This window comes from Aquarana catesbeiana, linkage group LG07 (assembly GCF_042186555.1).
Source record: "Aquarana catesbeiana isolate 2022-GZ linkage group LG07, ASM4218655v1, whole genome shotgun sequence".
NCBI lineage: Eukaryota > Metazoa > Chordata > Amphibia > Anura > Ranidae > Aquarana > Aquarana catesbeiana.
The window spans coordinates 327,162,333-327,184,244 of NC_133330.1; the positions used below are offsets into that span (position 1 = coordinate 327,162,333).

The 21,912-nt window shown below is 46.5% G+C and overlaps 1 protein-coding gene across 1 annotated transcript in view; it reads right to left on the reverse strand.

Moving 5' to 3' along the window:
- The window catches only part of ROR1 (receptor tyrosine kinase like orphan receptor 1), a 345,454-nt gene that overhangs the window by 37,154 nt on the left and 286,388 nt on the right, over nt 1-21,912 (reverse strand). Inside the window, exon 5 of the mRNA XM_073593811.1 lies at nt 6,205-6,332. Coding sequence (XP_073449912.1) covers nt 6,205-6,332 — 128 coding nt within the window. The remainder of the gene's footprint in view (nt 1-6,204; nt 6,333-21,912) is intronic.

Consider the following 21,912-nt stretch of genomic DNA (forward strand, 5'->3'; position numbering starts at 1 on the left):
CAAGAAGTGTATATTGATTGGTTTGTACAAAAGTTATACGGGGAGATTTACTAAAACCCAGAATCTGGTGCAGCTTTACATAGAAACCAATCAGCTTCTGACAATTCTGAAAAAATAAAACTTTTTTTTTTTTTTACTTTCTGCTACAAAACACATCCAATAAAAAAATGTAAAAAAATCTAATTTCTTCATAAATTTAGGCCATTATGTATTCTGCTACATGTTTTTGGTAAAAAAAAAAAAATTCCAAGAAGCGTATATTGATTGGTTTGCACAAAAGTTGTAGTGTCTACAAACTATGGGATATACAGTATACTGGAATTTTTATTTATTTACTTTTTATACTAGTACTGGCGGTGGTTTGTACATTTTTTAAAAAAAAATTTTATGGTCAGGACTGTAAAAAAAAAAAAAAAAAAAAAAAACTGAAATGAAACTTTCAATGTAAAGACGAACGTTAGTCAACTCTACTCACTCACAACTCAGTGTACAATCTTTAGAAATGGGCTACTAGGCTGGTAAAGAGCTTATTAATGCAGAGTCTTTTCATCACTAAATAAAAAAAAAAAAAACATACCTGCCAGAAAATTTCAGTTTTCTACACAAAGTTCTGTTTATCTGTTTTAAAGCAGAACTTTTGTGTAGAAAACAAAAGAGATGTTCAAAAGTTTAACCACTTGCCCTCCGGAAGATTTACCCCACTTCATGACCAGGGCATTTTTTTTCCCATAGGCAACTGCGTTACTTTAACTGGCATTTACGCAGTCCTGGACCCAAATAAAATGTATGTCATTTTTCCCGCACAAATAGAGCTTTCTTTTGGTGGTATTTGATCACCTCTGCGTTTTTTTTTTTTTTTTACGCTATAAACAAAACAATTGTCAACAATTAAAAAAAAATAATTTTTTTTTTTTTTTTTTTTTTTTACTTTCTGCTATAAAACACATCCAATAAAAAAAAAAAATCTTAAAAATCAAATTTCTTCATAAATTTAGGCCGATATGTATTCTGCTATATGTTTTTGGTAAAAAAAAATTCCAAGAAGCGTATATTGATTGGCTTGCACAAAAGGTATAGTGTCTACAGACTATGGGATATAGAAGTATACTGGAATTTTTTTTTTTTTTTTATACTAGTACTGGTGGTGGTTTGTACATTTTTTTTTTATGGTCAGGACTGTAAAAAAAAAGCAAAACAAAAAAAAAAACCTGAGATGAAACTTTCAGTGTACAGACGAACGTAAGTCAACTCTACTCACTCACAACTCAGTGTACAATCTTTAGAAGTGTGCTAGTAGGCTGGTAAAGAGCTTATTAATGCAGAGTCCTTTTATCACTGGATAAAAAAAAAAAATCATACCTGCCAGCGAATTTCAGTTTCTACACAAAGTTCTGTTTATCTGTTTTTTTTTTTTTTTTGTTTGTTTTTTTACGCCATTAACAAAACAATTGTCGACAATTTAAAAAAAATAAAACATTTTCTTTTTACTTTCTGCTATAAAACACATCCAATAAAAAAAAAAAAAAAAAAAGATTAAAAAATCGAATTTCTTCATAAATTTAGGCCAATATGTATTCTGCTACATGTTTTTGGTAAAAAAAAAAAAAAAATTCCAAGAAGCGTATATTGATTGGTTTGCACAAAAGTTATACGGGGAGATTTACTAAAACTTCTGCACGCAGAATCTGGTGCAGCTTTACATAGAAACCAATCAGCTTCCAGGTTTTATCGTCAAAAGCTTAATTGAACAAGCTGAAGTTAGACTCTGATTGGCTACCATGCACAGCTGCACCAGATTCTGTGTGCTCCAGTTTTAGTAAATCCCCCCCTATAGTGTCTACAAACTATGGCATATACAATATACTGGAATTTTTATTTATTTTTTATACTAGTAATGGGGGAAATCAGTGACTTATAGCAGGATTGCGATATTGCGGCAAACAATCTGACATTAACTGACCCTTTTGACACTTTGTGGGAACCAGTGACACTAATACAGTGATCAGTGCTAAAAATATGCACTGTCACTGTACTAATGACACTGGCTGGGAAGAGGTTAAACATCTAGGGCGATCAAAGGGTTAACTGTGTGCCTAACCAGTGTTTTTTTTTGTGTAAACTGTGTGAGGTGCTTTTACTAAGGGATGTGATTGATTTTATTCCCTGTTTTGCAGGGACAAGAAATCCATCCCTTCCCCCCCCATGTCAGAACAAAGATTCTAAATGGGCAGAGCTCCATTTTGTGTCTCTGCCCGACAACCGGCGGGTGCCGGCGGACATCCACTGCCCGGCACCCGAAGATCTGCTTCTACAGTGAGTAATCACAGCAGAAGCGGCCCACTGGCGGAAGGCAGAAGCGACCTAGGCGAAAGTGCAGAATCATGTATATATATATCTATATATATATAGATATATATATATGTGATTCTGCACAGAACTGCTGCCCTGTAGCAATAAATCTGTATGGGGCGGCCGGGAAGTGGTTAAGGCTGCACTCGCACATGAGAGTTTCATTTTCAGGCAGAAAGTCACGTGTTTTTTTCACCGCAATTTTGCCGCAACTTTTGCTGTGTTTTTTGCGGCGATTTTGCACAGGTCAAAAGGTCACCAATGTAAGAAGCTCGTGTACTTTTTTGAGCTTCAGGCGTTTTGCTTCAGGCTACAAAACGCTCAGATGTGAACAGGGGCCATTTAAATGAATGGGATTTCGCTTGTTGGGCGTTTTTTTGGGCGTTTTACGAGCTGAAAACGCTCAGGTGTGAATGCAGGGCCCTAAGGGCCCGTTCAATGCAATACAATGCACACAATGCTGGTCCTGCTCCCTTCTAACTGGAGAGACCACGGAATCTGCACACGGCGCAAGGCTCCTTCTCTGCAGCTTGCTGGCAGGGGACAGGCCTTTCTACTTAGTATTGTTACAATACATTGCACTGTTTACTTTTTTTCTTGGCAATTCATTTAACGCTATGCATAACAGTGCCTTGCAAAATGCTGCCTTTTTATGCAACACACACACACCATCGCACTTGTAGGATGTGAACAAGGCACATAGAAAACAACCATCTTCCCTGCTTCATTGATCAACGTAACTTCTTTTCATTAGAAAGCAGCCACAGCCTTGAGTAGAAAGGCCTGTCCCCTGCCAGCATGCTGCATAGAAGGACCCTTACTCTCTGTGGAGGTCTGACAAAGAATAAGTTCTCCAATCAGAGGGGACCATTACCTTTGTATGTAAAGCATATAAAACATGAGGTTTGGATGTAAATATTGTGGTGGGCTGCACCTGAACTTGATAAGTATGCAGCTAGGGTGGAGGAGGGTGGGTGGTCGGGGGAAGGAAGAGGGGGAGCAATCATGGTAAGTACATTTTGAAAGTAGACTTTTTTTTATTCCTGTTTTATAATATACAGTAATACCTCGGACTGCGAATGACGCGGTTTACGAGCGTTTCGCAATATGAGCTATTATTTTTTTAAATATCCTGAGCAGGATTTAAGCCTCTGGGGTGTGCGGTACCGCATTTGGCCAGAGGTGCGGGGGCGCTGGTGACACTCAGAGCCGTTCGGAGCCCCTCGGAAACACTCCGTTCCCAAGAGTCTTCGAGCCTCTCTGAGTGCATCCGAGCGGCTCTGAGTGTTTCCGAATGTCTCCGGCGCCCCCCCCCCCCACCTCTGGTTACATGCGGTACTGCATACACTGGCAGTGCCACTGGTACGGATTATCTGAGTTTCCATTTTTTCCTATGGGGAAACTCTCTTTGATATACGAGTGCTTTGGATTACAAGCATTTTTCTGGAACAAATTATACTCGTAATCCAAGGTATTACTATATACTGTATACAGTATGACCCATAGAAATGTGAAGCAGTTATATCAGTATCACAGCCATTTAGTAAGTCATCAATAGACATCTATTGTGGACTTCTGTTGGGGTAGTAAATGTAATGTAATGAACATTATGTGTACCTCTTGCAGTTCTTTATGAGCTCTCCTTACAAGCATCAAACTGTAAAATATTCAATGAAATGCAACTATAAGTTGAAAAAACGTCAGCGTTTGTAGAAAGTGATACAACTAAATAAACTCAATTTATCAAAGGAACATAAATAAAAGGTAATTCAAATAATACAATGGAGGAGGATTTACTAAAACTGGAGAGTGCAAAATCTGGTGCAGCTCAGCATAGAAACCAATCAGCTTCCAGGTTTTATTGTCAAAGCTTAACTGGCTGAACTTAGAAGCTGATTGGCTACTGCGCACAGCTGCACCAGGTTCGGAGAGCTCCAGTTTTAGTAAATCTCCCTCTACAGTGCCTTGCAAAAGTATTCACCCCCCTTGGCTTTTTACCTTTTTTGTTACATTACAGCCTTTAGTTCAATGTTTTTTTTTTTAATCTGAATTATATGTGATGATCAGAACAATATAGTCTAAGTTGGTGAAGTAAAATTAGAAAAATATATACATAAACTATTTTTCAGAAATAAAAAAATGATAATTGGCATGTGCATATGTATTCACCCTCTTTGTTATGAAGCCCATAAAAAGCTCTGGTGCAACCAATTACCTTCAGAAGTCACATAATTAGTGAAATGATGTCCACCTGTGTGCAATCTAAGTGTCACATGATCTGTCATTACATAGACACACCTTATTGAAAGGCCCCAGAGGCTGCAACACCTAAAGCAAGAGGCACCACTAACCAAACACTGCCATGAAGACCAAGGAACTCTCCAAACAAGTAAGGGACAATGTTGTTGAGAAGTACAAGTCAGGGTTAGGTTATAAAAAAAATATCCAAATCTTTGATGATCCCTAGGAGCATCATCAAATCTATCATAACCAAATGGAAAGAACATGGCACAACAGAAAACCTGGTAAGAGACGGCCGCACACCAAAACTCACGGACCGGGCAAGGAGGACATTAATCAGAGAGGAGCACAGAGACCTAAGGTAACCCTGGAGGAGCTGCAGAGTTCCACAGCAGAGACTGGAGTATCTGTACATAGGACAACAATAAGCCGTACGCTCCATAGGAGTTGGGCTTTATGGCAGAGTGGCCAGAAGAAAGACATTACTTTCAGCAAAAAACAAAATGGCACGTTTTGAGTTTGTGAAAAGGCATGTGGGAGACTCCCAAAATGTATGGAGGAAGGTGCTCTGGTCTGATGAGACTAAAATTGAACTTTTTGGCCATCAAAGAAAACGCTATGTCTGGTGCAAACCCAACACATCACATCACCCAAAGAACACCATCCCCACTGTGAAACATGGTGGTGGCAGCATCATGCTGTGGGGATGTTTTTCAGCAGTCAGGACTGGGAAACTGGTCAGAGTTGAGGGAAAGATGGATGGTGCTAAATATAGGGATATTCTTGAGCAAAACCTGTACCACTCTGTGTGTGATTTGAGGCTAGGACGGAGGTTCGCCTTCCAGCAGGACAATGACCCCAAACACACTGCTAAATCAACACTTGAGTGGTTTAAGGGGAAACATGTAAATGTGTTGGAATGGCCTAGTCAAAGCCCAGACCTCAATCCAATAGAAAATCTGTGGTCAGACTTAAAGATTGCTGTTCACAAGCGTAAACCATCCAACTTGAAGGGGCTGGAGCAGTTTTGCAAGGAGGAATGGGCAAAAATCCCAGTGGTAAGATGTGGCACGCTCATAGAGACTTATCCAAAGCAACTTGGAGCTGTGATAGCCGCAAAAGGTGGCTCTACAAAGTATTGACTTTAGGGGGGTGAATAGTTATGTACATTGACTTTTTCTGTTATTTCGTCCTATTTGTTCTTTGCTTCACAATAAAAAAAAAAAAAAAAAAAATCTTCAAAGTTGTGGGCATGTTCTGTAAATTAAATGATGCAAATCCTCAAACAATCCATGTTAATTCCAGGTTGTGAGGCAACAAAACACAAAAAATGCCAGGGGGGGGTGAATACTTTTGCAAGGCACTGTATGTGTTATTAGTGGACATACGGTATATTTCAAAGCAGATTAAGCCATTAAAAAAAAAACTACAAAAATGTTTTGTAAAGTTCTGTGCAAGCTGTTGGTGCTATAAAAATCCTATATTATAATATTACTATTATTAATAATAATATTGTTATTATTAATAATAAAAAATAATAATAATAATAATAATAATAGAAAGATCAATGAGCATCAAGAGTGCAGACTGGATAATGTAGAGAATATGACGCACCTGTAATTTGGTTCTCTATCTCTCCCTGCATGTGCAAAGACTCCATGTAAATGGTGCGGTTGCCGATGAAGCGGGCGCAGGCGATGCCTCGGTACGGCTGGCAGTAACCGTCCTCCTCAAATTCATCCCTGAAAAATAATACAAGGTGAGCAGACTGCAAGTCAGCCAGTAGGAGGCAGCACAAAACAGGACAAATACACACGAGGCAGCAAAACAATGAAATGGGTTTACTAAAAGGAAGAAAGCAGCGTTCTCAGAGACCTACTAATGCATAAAGTGACGTGAAATGAAAATATATGTCATATAGTAAAATAGGAGTTTTAGCTTCACAGCTGGATGTATGACGTAGGTTCACTATGCCAAGAGTATCCCTCATCATACAACCCCCCACCACTTTATACCCTTTGTAACCTATTAACTAAAAATAATATTTTTTTAAAATAATAATAGTAATTATATATATATATATTATATTTTTAAAAGCTTCCAGTGGCTGAAGAGACTTGAAATACGATTTTATGTCACTCTCATTTCAGCGGTCAGCGTTGTGTATGCGAACTGTCCACCTGATATCACATTTCAGCAGGTGTGCAAGGCATGGCTGGAATTTTATCTGATCTTGCCAGCCTTTTTAAACTGTTAACATTAAAGTAGAGCTATGACCTCCCATAAAGAAAAAAATATTTGTACTGCAGTACTAGATTATAAGTACAATATTATAAATACTATAAATACCAAATCTGACTACTCCAGGAAGTGTCCATTTCGGAGCATAGCCCCCTCCCTCCTTGCACATCATAGCGCTTTCCATCTTCTGGAAGTGTCCAATTACTGTTTGTGCTGGGCCAGCTCCTCCGCTCCTCCCTTCACCCCCCTCTACATAACCTTTTAGATAGCAGCTGAGAGAGGACCAAAGGGGAATACTACTATGGGCTTATTCAAGTATAGTGCCTCTCAATGAGTACAGTCTAGACAGAAAGTACTGTTTTAGAGCTTGTTGGCCCATTTTTATTTAAAAAGAAAGTTCCAGGAAAATGGTCGCCCTTGCAGGGGTGTCCACCATCATTTTAACACACATAAAAAAATGACATCAACCTTCCTCTTGTAGCCCCGCTGCTCAGGCCTTAACTCTAGGCCTTTGGTCTGGTCCCACAGATCCCCTCTTAACACCCTTGTGCACCCCTATGCAATTCTGCACCTCTCTTTTGTCTCTCTATTGCAGCTCCTTGCTGCTCTGACCCAAGCCCTGGCCTCTGGGCAGGGGACCTCCTGTCTCCAAGGTGAAGCCCTGAACTACTGTCGAGCCCTTGATTATAAAGCAAGGCCCGGAGTAAGGGAAAGAAACCTAGACGGAGGGCCGACATGACAGGGTTTAAAGGGCGTTTGGAGCGGTAGTAACTTTTAGGAGGGTTTAAAATAAATAGTAAGGGGATACTTACTGGACTGGTAGAGTGGAGGTAACAGGTGGGGCTTCAGGGGTTGACCAGTAGGAGGATCCTTGTGAGGTCTTCACTCAGGAGAGAGAAGACTTGGAACAACTTCCCACCCTCCCTCCCTCTTTTGGTGGTTAAGTTCTTGGGCACTTTTGGGCTCTTTCCCATGGTGGCCTGTCAAGGCAGCTGGTGGGGTACAAGGTCCTTGTATGTGCTCTATTTGATAAATGTAAATTGGTAGGAACGTCTTGGGTACGCCTCCCTGTGGTTTGTCTGGGTTGTACCTGCTAATAGTGGTGTTGTTTCCGAGTCGGTGTAAATATTCTACTGATACTGTAAATATGGGTGGACAGGAACGATACAACATGGAGCAAGAAATTACGAAACCCTAAACTGCACTCAATTACGATTACTAATACTGATAAAAAAAGATCATTCAAAAGATCCCAACTGCATTCCGAATGCCCCAATTAATTTTGTTGTACAACTGCAAGAGTGCCTTGTAATGTGACTGTAGATTTTCCTGTTTTAGATGGGTCCTGGCCAAACCGTAAATCCTCAACCAGCCCCCTGGACAACATCCATACTGGGACGGGAAGAGTAATGGATGACGGTCAAGACTTCTTAGGATCGGGCCAAGTAGAGGAATTAGTGTGAGGAGCAAACCCAGCTGCCAGCCTTCCCATGCTTTTAACGACAACCCGGAGTGTTGAATTTTGGTTCTTATGAAATTCTGCCCCTGCAAAGGGGTCAGAGATTGCTGATCCAGGGAACAGCAATCTCCAAATTGCATTCGGGCAGGTGTCTCCAAAGGACAGCCTGTGGGCCAAATGAGACCCACTGCAAGATTTTATCTGGCCCGCAGCTAGGTCCTCAGGCTCCCAGCCACGCAGTAAGTTTCTGGGGTAGGTGGACTCTGGTGGGGACTCTCATGTAAGGGGAAACTCTGATAGGGACCCTGATGGGGACAAGTTATTGGCAGAGCAGTGGCAGAGCAGAGTAGGACTGGCCATAGAGAGATTACTTTGACACAGTTAGCCAGATTAAACATGTATTGCAATGTATGTGTGAACTAAGACCCCTTTCACACTAGAGTGGGTTTCCGGGCGATTTAGCGCTAGAAATAGCCTCTGCAAAGCGCCTGAAAACCGTCTCCCATTTATTCCAGTGTGCCTTTTCACACTGCGGCGGTGCGCTTGCGGGACGTTCCGAAAAGTCCTGCAAGCAGCCTCTTTGGGGCAGGTTGAAAGCGCTGTATTTAGCGCCCCCCCAAAACACCCTGCCCATTGGAATGAATTGGCAGTGCTTTCAAAGCGCTTTGAAAGCGCTGCAAAACTGGAGTTTTTAACCCTTTTTTTTTTTTTTTTTGAGAAAAGCGATCCGCTAGTGGCCGAAAAGCGCTGCAAAAGCGCCGCTTAAACTGCTAGAACGAGCGTCGCTTTAGCGTGAACAGATGGGCGGCTCGGTGTGAAAGGGGTTTAAATATTCCTAGTTTTTTTATTGCAAAGTTTGCTTGAAAGGGTATAGCGGTGTGCAGAGGGTTCATCCAGTATTTTTGGTGTTGATGTGGTCACACCCTCTTAGCACCTGGTAGTTTATATGCATGTACAAGCTATTGGGATCCGAGTACAGGTATATCTTGATTCTACTGTATTGCAGGTCATTGGCCAGACCCAAACCGTGTGCCTCTCCCCTACTTTGTGTCTGTTGCCCCAGGTTGGCATTGTGTCCACAGTAGCACTTGCAGTGGCAAAGCAGAGTAGGACTGCCTAAGAATGCATGCCACATAACACGGTTACTTGGCAAACGCACATGTTTATTCCTGATCCTTTTAGGTTTAGGCTCGCACCACAAAAACGTGCTCCAGATCCGTCCCGGATATGTTTCTGCATGCGTGTTTTTAACGCGTTTTGGCACGTTCTGGTGCATTTTTGATGCATTTCCGGATGCATTCCAGATGCTTTTTTTCTTCTTTTTTTTCAGTTTTTTTTTTTCTCACTGTACTGGGGTCCGGTGCGTTTTTCATGCATTTTTGATGCCTTTGTGATAGTTTAAGGGCTAGTTTGCACCACAAAAAAAGCATTCCAGATCCATTCCGAATGCGTTTCTGCAGGCACGTTTTTGACGCATTCCAGTGCGTTCTGGTGCGTTTTTAATGCGTTTTAAAGTCCAGTCCAGTGCAGGAAAAATGCAGCATATTCTACTTTTTTTTCTGGAACTGACCGAACTGGTGTGAACTATGCCATTGCAAACCATATAAAAAAAAAACAAAAAAACGCACTAGACTGCATGTGGTGTAAACTGGCCCTTAATCCATCAAAATAAAACACTGGGTCACTATAGCAAACCTTCTATAACCAAAGATGCCTTTATGTACCATTAAGTGAGCCCAAATTTTCTTCTGTGCAGCACAGGGCCCTATTTTTTTTAAGTCTTCACATCCATATTGGATAAATCGATCCCCGTGGGGGCCCCACCCATCATCACCCTGCGAGAATTTAGGAATGTTGAGAGGTGTGGATGTTGCCAGGTAACCACATATACACTGACTAGTAACCACATACATCATTTCCCTAGCAACCATTTATCACCCAACTCGGTTGCCAGGCACCCCCCCCCCTCGTTTGCCAGGCACCCACCCACCTCCGTTGCCAGGCACTCATCCCCCCCCCGGTTGCCAGGCACCCACACACACAATTTAGGAATGTTGAGAGGTGTGGATGTTGCCGGGTAACCACATATACACCGGCTGACTAGTAACCACATACATCATTTCCCTAGCAACCATTTATCACCTAACTCAGTTGCCAGGCATCCACCCCCCCCCCCTCGTTTGCCAGGCACCCACCCCCCTGATTGCCAGGCACCCACACACACAATTTAGGAATGTTGAGAGGTGTAGATGTTGCCGGGTAACCACATATACACTGGCTGACTAGTAACCACATACATCATTTCCCTAGCAACCATTTATCACCCAACTCGGTTGCCAGGCACCCACACCCCCAACCCCCTCGTTTGCCAGGCACCCACACCCCCCCGGTTGCCAGGCACCCACCCCCCTAGTTGCCAGGCACCCACACACACCCCCACGGTTGCCAGGCAGCCACACACAGGCACCCATACACTCCCTACAGTTGCCAAGCACCCACACACCCCACGGTTGCCAGGCACCCCCCCCCGGTTCCCAGGCACCCACACACCCCACGGTTGCCAGGCACCCACCCCCCGGTTTCCAGGCACCCACACACCCCACGGTTGCCAGGCACCCACACACCCCACGGTTGCCAGGCACCCCCCCCCCGGTTTCCAGGCACCCACACACCCCACGGTTGCCAGGCACCCCCCCCCCCGGTTCCCAGGCACCCACACCCCCCCCACGGTTGCCAGACAGCCACACACACCCACCGGGGTTGCCAGGCACCCACCCCCACCCCCCGGTTGCCAGGCACCCACACACCCCACTCCATGATCTGGTTGTCTACTAAAATGAAAATGTTTAAAGAAATCACAAAAAAAGGAGATTTTTAATGAATAGGGAGTCACCCATACATAGTACTTTATATGGAACATAAATAAAACATTTTCTGCTGAAGACCTGCAATGAAAAGCTATTTAAGGTGAGATAATACTACCCACTGGCACCGGCACAGACTGCTGGCACCGCTCAGAGAGTGAGGTCAGCGTTCAGGATGTACAGAATCACAGCGGTGAGGTCATGGGATTAATTAGTCTAGCTGAAGAACGCGAGAAAACACGCCGCTCGCCCTCCGCATGGCAAAACGCACCAACATGAGACTAGAAAAAAAAAAAATGGGGGAACTTTAAAGAAAAACAAAAAGCAAGAACAAAAATTGAATATGTTGCACCTTACAGCCCTTAGATTTGGTGGCTGCATTAGTTTTCTTTCTTTTTTTTTTTCAAATTAAGAACATTTTCAGCAAATACAGGAAATACCTGTTGATCCTGCCAGAAATGTTGTGTCCTTGTCACTTCTTGTGTGCTACACTGAAGAATATCCCACCAATCGCTCTGCCTTCCCATGTAATGGAGATGAAGAGATACCGACATGTTCATGGCCCGTATCAGGAGAGCAGCCTAGGGTGACCACCATGGCTCCCTCCATAGATGCAGTGGATGCATGACGTAGTCACCCAGGGACAGAAAGTGCGTTATTTGCAGGATTATTATTATTATTATTATACACAATTTAATAATATTAAATTACCAGGATTACCAGGTGAAAATGAAGCAAAAGAAGCTTGGGGGGGGGGAAGTAAATAAAACAAATGCAGCCACCACACCAAAGACTAGTAAACTGCAATATATTCATTTTTGGGGTTTAGATATTTTAATGCAGACCTTCACCTTAAAGCGGACCTTCAGTCATTTTTTTCATCTTTCCATCTATTAAATCTTCTGCCCTTGTTGTTGTTTTAACTTTGGATAGTAAAACATTTTTTTTTTTAATCTGCCAGTAAATCCCTTATACAGCCCTCTTCCTGTTTCTTGTCTGGTCATTAGCCTAGGCTTATGACATCTCTCTCACTCTGGTGAGAGTTTGCCAGGAAGGGAGGAGGGATGAGTCATAAGAGGGCCAATGAGAGCTGCAGAGCTGTGTGCCTGAGTAAATCCAGGAAATGAACAGGCAGCAGCTTCAGCTGCCCACAGTTAAATGGCTGTAGCCAGACTCAGTGGATGGGAGATTTCTGCAGCATATTTGGCTAGTACAGAATCCCAGTATATATAAAATAATATGCAAAGTGGTTGGAGGGAAGCTTCAGAATGGCAAAGATGTTTTTAATACAAATTATGTGAGCAGACAGCAGTTCCTCTTTAGGGCTGGGTTCACCTATGTGCAGGTCAGAAGCATGTCCCAACCACACACATGTCCTGGCCTGCACATGCGTTTCTGACCCGAAGGCAAAACACGCCACTCTTTAGCATCAGCAAAACGCTCGTGATTTTTGCCAGATCTAAAACTCAAGTGTTTTTTTTTTTATCTTTGTACATGCCGCGGAAGGCGGGCTAGGTGGTTGGACAAAGCGCCCCTCTTTCCCCCAAGGCCGTCCAAAAACGCAGCTAGCAAATAGATGTCTGCATTGATAGCCTATCGTTGGCTCCAAGCACCTGCCTGAAACAAGTACTGGCAAGAGGAATGCAGAGGGATGGGAGGCAGGCATGCAACCCCTGAATTGCTTGGAGCACTTGGGCAATCCAGCCCCCTGCCTTCTGCATTCCTCTTGCCGATGCTTGTCTCAGGCAAGTCCATGTAGACAAGACAGGTGTCAGCTATCAGTGCACCATCTCTTTGTTAGCTGCATTGTCGGACGGGCATGGGGAAAGAGGGGGCGTTCTGTCCAACCTCCTAGCTACCCTTATGCTTTCCTTTTGCTGATGCTTGTCTCAGGCAAAAGTTGGAGCCAAGGATAGGTGATGGCTATCAATGCAGTTATCTCTTTGCTAGCTGCGTTGTCAGACAGGTGTGGGGGAAGAGGGGGCACCCTGTCCAACCACCTAGCTAGCCTTCTGCCGATGCTGGTCTCAGGCAAGTGTTTTAGCCAAAGATTATTATTATTATTATACAAGATTTATATAGCGCCAACAGTTTACGCAGCGCTTTACAATGTATAAGGGGGGCAACACAATTACAGTACAGTTCAATACAAAAGGTACAGGAGGGCCCTGCTCGTAGAGCACTGATTATCGATGCAGCCATCTCTTTGCTAGCTGTATTGTTGGACGGCTGTGGGGGGGAGGAGGAGGTGTCCTGACCAACCACCTAGATAGCCTTCTTCATTCCTCTTGCCAATCCTTGTCTCAGGCCAGTGCTGGGAGCCAAGCATAGCTGCTGGCTATCGATACAGCCAACTCTTTACTAGCTGCATTGTTGGATGGACGTGGGGGAAGAGGGGGCACCCTATCCAACCACCTAGCTAGCCTTCTGCATTCCTCTTGCCAATGCTTGTCTCAGGCAAGTGTTGGAGCCAAGGATAGGTGCTGACTATCAATGCAGCCATCTCTTTGATAGCTGCGTTGTCGGACAGCCTTGGGGGAGGAGGAGGCATCTTGCCCAACCACCTGCCTTCCTCTTGCCAATGCTTGTTTCAGACAACTCCTGGGAGCCAAGGATAGGCGCTGGCTATCAAAGCAGCCATCTCTTTGCTAGCTGCATTGTTGGAAAGGCATGGGGGAAGAGGGGACATCCTGGCCAACCACCTAGCTAACCTTCTGCATTCTTCTTGCCAATGCTTTTCTCAGGCAAGTGCTTGGAGCCAAGGATAGGTACTGGCTATCAATACAGCCATTTCTTTGCTAGCTGTGTTGTTGAACAGCCATAGGGGAAGAGGGGGCATCCTGTCCAACCACCTAGCTAGCCTTCTGCTTTCCTCTTGCCGATGCTGGTCTCAGGCTAGTGTTGAATCCAAGGATTGGCTCCGGCTATCAATGCAGCCATTTTTTTGCTAGCTGTTTTCTTGGATGGGCGTGGAGGAAGAGGGGGCGACCTGTCCAACCACCTAGCTAGCCTTCTGCATTCCTCTTGCCAATGCTTATCTTGTCTGGCAAATGTTGGAGCCAAGGAAAGGTGCTGACTATCAATGCACCCATCTTTTTGATAGCTGCGTTGTCGGACAGCCTTGGGGGAGGAGGAGGCATCCTGTCCAACCAACTGGCTAGCCTCCTACATGGTTAGTCTTCCTCTTTCCAATGCTTGTTTCAGGCAACTCCTGGGAGCTAAGGATAGGCGCTGGCTATCAATGCAGCCATCTCTTTGCTAGCTGCATTGTTGGAAAGACGTGGGGGAAGAGGGGACATCTTGACCAACCACCTAGATACACTTCTGCATTCTTCTTGCCAATGCTTGTCTTAGGCAAGTGCTTGGAGCTAAGGATAGGCACTGGCTATTAATACAGCCATCTCTTTGCTAGCTGTGTTGTTGGACAATCATGGGGGAAGATGGGGCATCCTGTCCAACCCCCTAGCTAGCCTCCTGCCTTCCTCTTGTCGATGCTGGTCTCAGGCTAGCGTTGAATCCAAGGATAGGCAGCGGCTATCAATGCAGCCATCTCTTCGCTAGCTGTTTTCTTGGATGTGCGTGGGGGAAGTGGGGGCACCCTGTCCAACCACCTAGCTAGCCTTCTGCATTCCTCTTGCCAATGCTTGTCTCAGGCAAGTGCTTGGGGCCAAGGATAGGCGCTGGCTATCAATGCAGCCATCTCCTTGCTAGCTGTGTTTTGGATGGACAGTACAAAAATGGGACAAAGTACTACATGTACATGGGGATCGAACACTATAATTAAAAAAATGAAATAAGGCCACCTTTTTTAAAGATTGTCAACTGGCCCCATTGGAACCTGTATAACTGTGATAAAACAAAATAGGAAATTCATTTTATTTACGAGGTTTCTTATTTTGCTGCTCTGACTCAATATATAAAAAAAAAGGTGTATACAAGTGGAGATATCCTTTAAGATGAAGAAATTGAATTTTTGGAGAATAGACAACCAGCTGAGTTTTTACTGGAAACATATTATATACTTTGTTGTTACATATAGACGGCATCGTCTACTCCTGGTAGGGTATGGCAGCGTCTGCGTTTTTTTCCCTCTATTCCAGTATTTAGACCCATCTATTACCGCAATACTTCAAGGCTTACCTCATAGAAGTGAAATGTACACGGGGGGTCTGCAATGTCCCCGTTCGCCCTGCTGCTAATTGGAGCAGACAGAGATGATATACGAGTCTTATCTGTTTGTTTATCTCTATGATACGTCAATACGCAATTGCTGACATCTTACCAAGATTAAAAACTGATGTGGAATGCATCGAAAACACAGATAAGCCATCTCCTTTCAGCAGTTTTAATTGCTGCTCCTATCAGGGATGATGCTTTCTGCGATAGGGAAGGCTTGCAGAGAAAACGCAATCCTGACTGGTCTCGCCAGACCCTGAACCAGGCCCGAGGCCGGGGAGGTGCCCGCCGATTCACAGCCAATAAAGGTGTCATATTTATACAGCTATCTCTTCAATTAATAATCGTACAACCAGCCGGGTGTGTTCTACGCGCAGCTGAGGTTCTTTGCTCTAAATCCTCATAATGTGCAAATATAAATAAACGTAAGCCGCGCGCAGAGCCGAGTGCCAAAATTAACCGCGTGTATTACTTGGATTACGATCCACATGTGTTTGGTCATAGTCGATAATCTGGGCGTTTTTTTTTGGAATGGCTGTCGTTTAGCTTTTAGCAGATTACGCGTTTTTATGAATGCAGTGGGGATTATAAATTGATATAAAAAAATCTTGCTATAACAAGTCTTAAGTCCAAAATTAAATCTGCTTATATTTTGCCTTTTCTGGTTCTTCCTCCTATCAACAAGCTAATGACATAAAAAAAACAAAACAACTTCTTGTGTAGTATAGGGGGGGATAGGGGAGCACCCCTCTCTCTGACCCTCCTCTCTCTATCACCTCCCCTCTCTCTTACCCCCCTCTCTCCCCCCCCTCCCCCCCATCTCTTCCCCCTCCCCTTTCTCTCACCTCCTCTCTCTCCCCACCCCACCTCTCCCCCCTCCCTTTTCACTTACCTCCTCCCCCCATCTCTTCCCCCTCCCCTTTCTCTCACCTCCTCTCTCTCCCCCCACCTCTTCCCCCTTCCTTTTCTCTCACCTCCTCTCTCTTCCTCTCTCACCCCCCTCTCCCTCTCCCCCATCTCTTCCCCCTCCCCTTTCTCTCACCTCCTCTCTATTCCTCTCTCACCCCCCTCTCGCCCCCCATCTCTTCCCCTCCCCTTTCTCTCACAGCCTCTCTCACCCCCCCCTCTTTCTCTCTCACCCCCCTTCCCCTGAAGAGGTGGAGCTCTAATAGGAAGATGTGGATAGGGGAGCACCCCTCTCTCTGACCCTCCTCTCTCTCCCCCCTCCTCTCCCCCCATCTCTTCCCCCTCCCCTTTCTCTCACCTCCTCTCTCTGACCACCCCACCTCTCCCTCCTCCCCCTATCTCTTCCCCCTCCCCTTTCTCTCACCTCCTCTCTCTCCCCCCACCTCTTCCCCCTTCCTTTTCTCTCACCTCCTCTCTCTTCCTCTCTCACCCCCTCTCCCTCTCCCCCATCTCTCCCCCCTCCCCTTTCTCTCACCTCCTCTCTATTCCTCTCTCACCCCCATCTCTCCCCCCCCCCTTTCTCTCACCTCCTCTCTATTCCTCTCTCACCCCCTCTCCCCCCTCCCCTTTCTCTCACCTCCTCTCTATTCCTCTCTCACCCCCTCTCCCTCTCCCCCCATCTCTCCCCCCTCCCCTTTCTCTCACCTCCTCTCTATTCCTCTCTCACCCCCCTCTCGCCCCCCATCTCTTCCCCTCCCCTTTCTCTCACATCCTCTCTCACCCCCCCTCTTTCTCTCTCACCCCCCTTCCCCTGAAGAGGTGGAGCTCTAATAGGAAGATGTGGATAGGGGAGCACCCCTCTCTCTGACCCTCCTCTCTCTCCCCCCCTCCTCTCCCCCCAGCTCTTCCCCCTCCCCTTTCCCTCACCTCCTCTCTCACCCCCTCTCCCTCTCCCCCCCATCTCTTCCCCCTCCCCTTTCTCTCATCTCCTCTCTCTCCCCCACCCCCCACCTCTTCCCCCTCCCTTTTCTCTTACCCCCCATCTCTTCCCCCTCCCCTTTCTCTCACCTCCTCTCTCTTCCTCTCTCACCCCCTCTCCCCCCCCCCCCCATCTGTTCCCCCTCCCCTTTCTCTCACCTCCTCTCTCTGACCACCCCACCTCTCCCTCCTCCCCCTATCTCTTCCCCCTCCCCTTTCTCTCACCTCCTCTCTCTCCCCCCACCTCTTCCCCCTTCCTTTTCTCTCACCTCCTCTCTCTTCCTCTCTCACCCCCTCTCCCTCTCCCCCATCTCTCCCCCCTCCCCTTTCTCTCACCTCCTCTCTATTCCTCTCTCACCCCCATCTCTCCCCCCCCCCTTTCTCTCACCTCCTCTCTATTCCTCTCTCACCCCCTCTCCCCCCTCCCCTTTCTCTCACCTCCTCTCTATTCCTCTCTCACCCCCTCTCCCTCTCCCCCCATCTCTCCCCCCTCCCCTTTCTCTCACCTCCTCTCTATTCCTCTCTCACCCCCCTCTCGCCCCCCATCTCTTCCCCTCCCCTTTCTCTCACATCCTCTCTCACCCCCCCTCTTTCTCTCTCACCCCCCTTCCCCTGAAGAGGTGGAGCTCTAATAGGAAGATGTGGATAGGGAGCACCCCTCTCTCTGACCCTCCTCTCTCTCCCCCCCTCCTCTCCCCCAGCTCTTCCCCCTCCCCTTTCCCTCACCTCCTCTCTCACCCCCTCTCCCTCTCCCCCCCATCTCTTCCCCCTCCCCTTTCTCTCATCTCCTCTCTCTCCCCCACCCCCCACCTCTTCCCCCTCCCTTTTCTCTTACCCCCCCATCTCTTCCCCCTCCCCTTTCTCTCACCTCCTCTCTCTTCCTCTCTCACCCCCTCTCCCCCCCCCCCCCATCTGTTCCCCCTCCCCTTTCTACACCTCCTCTCTCCCCCCCACTTCTTCCCCCTCCCTTTTCTCCTACCCCCCATCTTTTCCCCCTCCCCTTTCTCTCACCTCCTCTCTCTCCCCCCCCACCTCTTCCCCCTCCCCTTTCTCTCACCTCCTCCCTCCCCCCCCTTTTCCCCCTCCCCTTTCTCTCATCTCCTCTCTCTCCCCCTCCTGCCACCTCTTCCCCCTCCCTTTTCTCTTACCCCCCCATCTCTTCCCCCTCCCCTTTCTCTCACCTCCTCTCTCACCCCCTCTCCTGCCCCATCTGTTCCCTCTCCCCTTTCTACACCTCCTCTCTCTCCCCCCCACTTCTTCCCCCTCCCTTTTCTCTTACCCCCCCCATCTTTTCCCCCTCCCCTTTCTCTCACCCCCTCTCCCTCTCCCCCATCTCTCCCCCTCCCCTTTCTCTCACCTCCTCTCTATTCCTCTCTCACCCCCTCTCCCTCTCCCCCCATCTCTCCCCCCTCCCCTTTCTCTCACCTCCTCTCTATTCCTCTCTCACCCCCCTCTCGCCCCCCATCTCTTCCCCTCCCCTTTCTCTCAAATCCTCTCTCACCCCCCCCTCTTTCTCTCTCACCCCCCTTCCCCTGAAGAGGTGGAGCTCTAATAGGAAGATGTGGATAGGGGAGCACCCCTCTCTCTGACCCTCCTCTCTCTCCCCCCTCCTCTCCCCCATCTCTTCCCCCTCCCCTTTCCCTCACCTCCTCTCTCACCCCCTCTCCCCCCCATCTCTTCCCCCTCCCCTTTCTCTCATCTCCTCTCTCTCCCCCACCCCCCACCTCTTCCCCCTCCCTTTTCTCTTACCCCCCCATCTCTTCCCCCTCCCCTTTCTCTCACCTCCTCTCTCTTCCTCTCTCACCCCCTCTCCCCCCCATCTGTTCCCCCTCCCCTTTCTACACCTCCTCTCTCTCCCCCCCCCACTTCTTCCCCCTCCCTTTTCTCCTACCCCCCCATCTTTTCCCTCTCCCCTTTCTCTTACCTCCTCTCTCTCTCCCCCCACCTCTTCCCCCTCCCCTTTCTCTCACCTCCTCCCTCCCCCCCTTTTCCCCCTCCCCTTTCTCTCATCTCCTCTCTCTCCCCCTCCCCCACCTCTTCCCCCTCCCTTTTCTCTTACCCCCCCATCTCTTCCCCCTCCCCTTTCTCTCACCTCCTCTCTCTTCCTCTCTCACCCCCTCTCCCCCCCCATCTGTTCCCTCTCCCCTTTCTACACCTCCTCTCTCTCCCCCCACTTCTTCCTCCTCCCTTTTCTCTTACCCCCCCCATCTTTTCCCCCTCCCCTTTCTCTCACCTCCTCTCTCTTCCTCTCTCCCCCTCCCCTTTCTCTCACCTCCTCTCTCTCTCCCCCCCACCTCTTCCCCCTCCCCTTTCTCTCACCTCCTCCCCCCCCTTTTCTCTCACCTCCTCTCACCACCCTCTCGCCCCCCACCTCTTCCCCTCCCCTTTCTCTCACCTCCTCTCTATTCCTCTCTCACCCCCCTCTCCCCCCCACCTCTTCCCCCTAATCTTTCTCTCACCTCCTCCCTCTCCCCCCCCTTTTCTCTCACCTCCTCTCTCTTCCTCTCTAACCCCCCTCTCGCCCCCCATCTCTTCCCCTCCCCTTTCTCTCGCGTCCTCTCTCTCTCTCTCTCTCTCACCCCCCTCCTCTGAAGAGGTGGAGCTCTAATAGGAAGATGTGGACCCTAAAGAGGAAGGGTTGAAGTTTACAGATGAAGGGGTGGATCTTAAACAGGAAGGGGTGGGACAAATTTAGATGGGGGGGGCGATTTTAGTTTTGCCTACGGCGGCACAAAACTAAAATACACCGTTACATAGTCAGTCTGGCTGAAAAAAAGACACAGGTTCATCTAACTCAACCCAGAGTATAACAGAGAAAATGAGGGGTGTTCTATCTGACTTGCTTCAGCTTCTAACGCACATTGTGAGAAGCTCACAGTGTGCAGTGAAATCAATTTAGTACAGAAAAGAAGCTGTACAAGCCTGAAGGGAAGATTTAATGTAGATAATAGCAGATTTCCATGCAGTGTGTAGACCTCTCTGCCCTTGCGGTGGTAATGATCTCACTGATTACAGTTGGGTGTTGTCAGATTTATTTAGATCATACTGGTGCTGAGACAAATCAGATGTAATGGTGACTGGTGTGGGTGAAAAAAATGTCAAATGTTCTAATTAAAGGGCCGCCAGCATTTCAAAACACATTCTGCTCTGTGCCCCTAAAGTAGATCTTAATAAAAAAAAATTTTGATGGGGTTTTTGGATAGAGTGGTAAAAACCTCTGTCAGGTTTTTATTGCTATCAGCAGTGGCGTCCCGTCCAATAGGGGTGCCCGGGCACTGCCTCCCCTCTCCAGGCCACCCCCTATATGGTAATGGATAGATTTATGCATAGCATGAATTTATCCATGGCTGCCATGGCCACCCCCTATTCACGCGTCCGGCCCCTTTCGGGTCAACGGGCGCCTGAATTACAGTGGCAGGGAATTTTTTTTTTTTGAAGCACCTGATTAGAGCCATAGGCTCCAATAGGCTTCAAAATAGGGTGGGCCCGGGTCACAGAGCATGCAACCTGGAGCCCACCCAGGTGTGTTACAACAATGAATGAATATGCACTGTTGAAACACTGATCCTCAATCCGGCCCATCAGAAGTGGGTGTGAGACCCGTTTTCCGATTGGCCGAAAAGAGAAGACTCCAAATTGGCCGTTTTTTTTTTCTATGTCACACGATATTAGCGCAGCGGTTTACAGAATGTAAAATTTCAGTAAAAAATACACTAAAATTAACTTTATTTACCAGATATGAGAACATTTGATACAAGAACATTGTAACCCTTTTCCTGTCTGTGCAAAACTCCTTTAAATAAAGAAATATAGAAAAAAAAAAAAGGAAGAGGTTATGCCACATAAATACTGTATATACCCAACATGTCAAGTTAATTTCAGTTCTCTATATTTTCCAAAGGCGATGCTTTAAACGCCCCCTATAGGTCATCAGTTTAGAGACAACCAGAATAATGGGACTAGAATTAAAATGGATTCAATGCTTTGGTGCGTGTAACTTTAATTTTTTAACACTTTTTAAACTTAACTTTTTAACTTTCTTAAAGTCCCCTATGTGATGATTTTTTTTTTTTTTTTGTGACAGGTTCTCTCTAATGAGACATCAGGCGTCTAAAAGACCTCTCTCCAATGAAACCAATAAAGTGCTGATCCTGCTCCATCAGCTTCTTTCCCAGCCAATGACACGGAGACCCAGAAATTCTGCTTTACACATCGCTTCCAGGTCATTAGCAGGAAGGGGAGACCAGCGAACGGACATGAACAATAATGCAATAAAGTTGAACCAACTGATTGCTAGCTCTTGTTCCATAATCTCTTTTCTTAATTTGTATTTATCTCAGCTTAGCGACACCTTTATTTTTACCTTCATCTCCCCCGATATGAACAGCTTTTTCCATGTGACGGGGTCCCTTTGATTCCTGCTCATACACTATATTACCAAAAGTATTGGGACACCTGCCTTTACACAGAGACATGAACTTTAATGGCATCCCAGTCTTAGTCCGTAGGGTTCAATATTGAGTTGGCCCACCCTTTGCAGCTATAACAGCTTCAACTCTTCTGGGAAGGCCGTCCACAAGGTTTAGGAGTGTGTCTATGGGAATGTTTGACCATTCTTCCAGAAGAGCATTTGTGAGGTCAGGCACTGATGTTGGACAAGAAGGTCTGGCTCGTAGTCTCTGCTCTAATTCATCCCAA